The sequence below is a fragment of the Galeopterus variegatus genome, unplaced genomic scaffold (genome assembly GCF_000696425.1).
Source record: "Galeopterus variegatus unplaced genomic scaffold, G_variegatus-3.0.2 Scaffold3619, whole genome shotgun sequence".
Classification (NCBI taxonomy): Eukaryota; Metazoa; Chordata; class Mammalia; order Dermoptera; family Cynocephalidae; genus Galeopterus; species Galeopterus variegatus.
The window spans coordinates 170,319-174,035 of record NW_007729730.1 but is presented as its reverse complement, the minus strand read 5'-3'; the positions used below and the strand labels follow the sequence as shown (position 1 = coordinate 174,035).

At 43.1% G+C, this 3,717-nt stretch overlaps 1 protein-coding gene across 1 annotated transcript in view; it reads left to right on the top strand.

Annotated features, from left to right (window-relative positions):
• INTS10 (integrator complex subunit 10) overlaps nucleotides 1–977 on the top strand; it is a 33,126-nt gene extending 32,149 nt beyond the window's left edge. Inside the window, exon 17 of the mRNA XM_008585561.1 lies at nucleotides 570–977. Coding sequence (XP_008583783.1) covers nucleotides 570–726 — 157 coding nt within the window. The 3' untranslated portion in view covers nucleotides 727–977. The remainder of the gene's footprint in view (nucleotides 1–569) is intronic.
• The last annotated feature ends 2,740 nt before the right edge of the window (nucleotides 978–3,717 follow it).

Genomic DNA, 3,717 nt, shown 5'->3' with positions numbered 1-3,717 from the left:
GGGGGGGGGGGGGGGGGGAGACATGCTATAACCCCAGTGATGGCTGTGCAGAAGCCCCTGCCTTTCTGAGCCTCTTGGAGTGCCAGCCACAGGGGCCACGGCAGGACTCACTCTGGTGACTGGTTCATTCTGGTTCCCCCCTCGCTGCTGCTGCCTCCGGAGAGTCTGTTGGCCTAGCTGGACACGAGTGTTTTGTGGCCAGTGTGGCCTAGACCCATTCAGCCCAAAGTAACTGGACTGTGTCTGAGTCAGCAGTAGGGATGTATGACACCAGAGCTTCAAGACTTCAAAAGCAAAGCAGGTGGCATTTTACTGAACATTTAGATGTTTGAGGTAACCTTTTACAGAGTGGGAAAGGTGTTTCTCTAGTTTTAAGTTTTTCTGAGAAGGAATGGGCAGGAGTGGTTGTTTGGTTGTGGCTTGTCTTTTTATTTATTTTTTATTTTTAAAAAATTTTTTACCTATCTATACTTAGATACGAGGCAGACTTTATTCCTACCCAGGTAACAGTGATCAGTGATGCTGGTGCTAATGCCTGGTCTCCTCTGTTTCCCTGTTGCTGACCTCAGGCACCACACGGTAACTCGGGGCATCACCAAAGGCGTGAAGGAGGACTTCCGTCTGGCCATGGAGCGCCAGGTCTCCCGCTGTGGTGAGAACTTGACGGTGGTGCTACACAGGTTCTGCGTTAATGAGAAGATCTTGCTCCTGCAGACTCTGACTTGACTGGAGACCTTTCTGCCAGAGCCAGTGTGTAGCTGTGTAATTTGGGGGAAGACATACAGCAGTGACAAATGTCCCTCTAACAGCTCTTAAAAGGAGAAAAAAAGCCACCTGAATTCTAACTCCTTGGTTGCTTAAAAGTAGTTCCCAGGAGCCTGAAAACCAATTTCTATTTTTAAGAGTTGTTTTTTGTAATCTTTGTAAGACAAAAGAATCAACCCGTTTTGTAAATAAAAATCATCCTAAAATTTGAAGTTTTTATAAATTTATTTTATTCTTATGAGTTTCTGAACACGGTTGCATTTTTCTTCTACTTTTCCAAGCATATAGCAAGGGGAAATGTCCAACACAACTGAATTGAGTAATGACTTTTGTTAATGTAGATACTTAAAAAGACTATTCCTTCCATGATCTCAAGATTTTATTTTTCATAGTTAAGATTATCATATCAACATAATGTTAGGCCTTTTCATTCAAAAAGTTTTAATAACAAAAACCTTTATGCAAAAACAAACCTGAGCCTGTCCTCTTCCCCCATAGCCACTGAAGGGGCAGTACTCAGGGTTTTGCTGAAAAGCCCAGGACAGAAATTGCAGGGCAGAGGTGGGGTGGGGCAGAGGACCCTCTCCTCTGCCCAGGGGCTTTGGTGCCAGATGGCCTGGCTTGGCTTCCAACCGTGGAGCCCTGCCCTTTACTTGCTGTGTGACTGTGGACAACTTAACTTCCGTGTGCCTCATGCTCTTTGTCTGAAAAGTGGAAATATGATTGCTCTGTGCTCACAGGTCATTGCGAGGATCAAATGTCACTGTGTGAAGTGCTTAGAACAGTGCCTTGCACGTGGTAAGTGCCTGGCCAGTGATCGCTATCGGGTTTGTTTTTTTTCCTTTTGCTGTTCATGAAATATATCAGGCAAACATGAAAAAACACATTTGTTTCTAGGGGCTATTTAAGAATGAAAGAGCTAAGAAGTTTTTCAGTTACTTTGCATAAAAAGTCTTAGAAAATCTTCTAAATAAGATCCTTTTTTATAGGTATGTTAAAATCAATAAGGTAGTTTAAATAATAGACATCAGGTCTCAAGAATATCTTTCAGTTAGCTCATTTAAAAGTGTTTATCAATGTGGTACGGGTTTATTACAAATATATTCACTATCTCTTATTTTTATCATAGACTGTGTTGTCCCCTAACAGCTTTCAAACCAAAAGCTCTTAGCTTTTGGCTTTATAATACCTTCCTCAGACCAGTGTTTGGGGGCAGGGTACATCAGAAGAAGACTTTCTAATACCCAAAAATGTAGGCAGCAGATAAAAACGGACCAGTCGTCTTTTAACAGTGGTGTCACTTCTGTGTGTAGAAGTTGCAGAAGAAAGGCCACAGAACAAAACAGAAGCTCAGACTGAGTCTGAAGGCGAGGAAGGGGCTGCGTGAGAACCACAGACCTCCTGGCCCATAACGTCCCTCACCCACCTGCACTCAGAGACTGGACTGAATGTTAGCATGGCTTCTAGCAGCTTAAGGCCGTGTCATGGACAGCCTGGGTGTCCAGGCGGAGACTTGAAGCAGCAGAGTCACTGCAGAGCGTCCTCACTAGAGCAATGCCTAGTAGAGCTGTGAGAGTGGGGCCCTCCAGAGTCCCCAGAACTGTAGAGCATCAGCCTGGGAGAACTACATGCATAAGATGCCAGCTCATGATTGCTGCTGTGTGGGCTAAACTAGCAAAGCCATAGGACAGGGCTGCCTGAAGACTAAAGGCCCAACTCCCACCCCAGTGTCCTTAGGATACAGGACATGGAATCAAAGGAGATTATTCTGGAGTTTAAGATTTAATGTTTTCCTTGTTGGGTTTTGGATTTCCTTGGGAGCAGTTACCCCTTTCTTGTCTATTCCTCTCTTTTATAATGGGAATGTCTATGCTGCGCCTGTCCCATCACTGTATTTTGGAAATAGCTAACTTGTTCTGATTTCACGGGCTCACAGCTGGAGAGAATTTGCCTCAGGATAAATTGTGCCTTGAGCCACGCTCATACCTGATTTAGATGAGAGTTTGAACTCTGAACTTTTGACTTGATGCTGGAACAAGTTAAGACTTTTGGGGCTATTGGGATGAAATCAATGTACTTTGTATTGTGAGAAGAACATGACTTCTGGGGGACAGAGCCTGAATGCCATGGTTTGAATGTGTTTCCCCAAGTTCATGTGTTGGAAATTTAATCTCTAATGCAACAGTGTTGAGAGGTAGGACCTTTAAGAGATGATTCGATCATGAGAGCTCGGCCCTCATGAATGGATTAATGTTATTACAAGTGTCGGTTGGTTACCTTGAGAGTGGGCTTGCTATAAAAGCGAGTTCAACCCCCTCTTTCTTGCTCTCTTGAGTTCTGTCGCTCTTCCACCTTGCGCCATGAGGTGGCGCAGCAAGAAGACCCTCACCTGATGCCCGCACCTTAATCTTGGACTTCCCCGCCTGAGGAACTGTGGAAAACAAACATCTGTTCTTTATAAGTGACCCAGTCTGTGGTATTCTGTTACAGCAGCACAGAATGGACTAAGACAGTCTGTATTACCAATGAAATGAAGACGTTCTTTAAATGAACACAATTAGAACCACAAAAATAATAACCCCATACCCAAAGCAAATAGAATTAAATAGCCTCTGGTCTGGAAGGCATTTTAGAAGTCTTATGGCTGGTGCAAGTTCTTCATCCAATGTTTAGATCTACAACTGTGCTGTCCAACACTGTAGTTGCTAGTCACAAGTGACTACCGAGCACTTGAAATGAAGCTAGTCCCAACTGAGGTGCACTCTTAAGTGTAAAATATATACCAGACTTCAAAGTCTTAGTATGGAGAAAAGAATACAAAGTATCTCAATTATTTTTATATTAATTATATGCAGAAATGATAGCATTTTAGATATATTGGGTTAAAGAAGATGTATTGCTAAAATTTGTTTTACCTATTTCTTTGTTTTTAGTGTGGCTACTAGAAAGTTC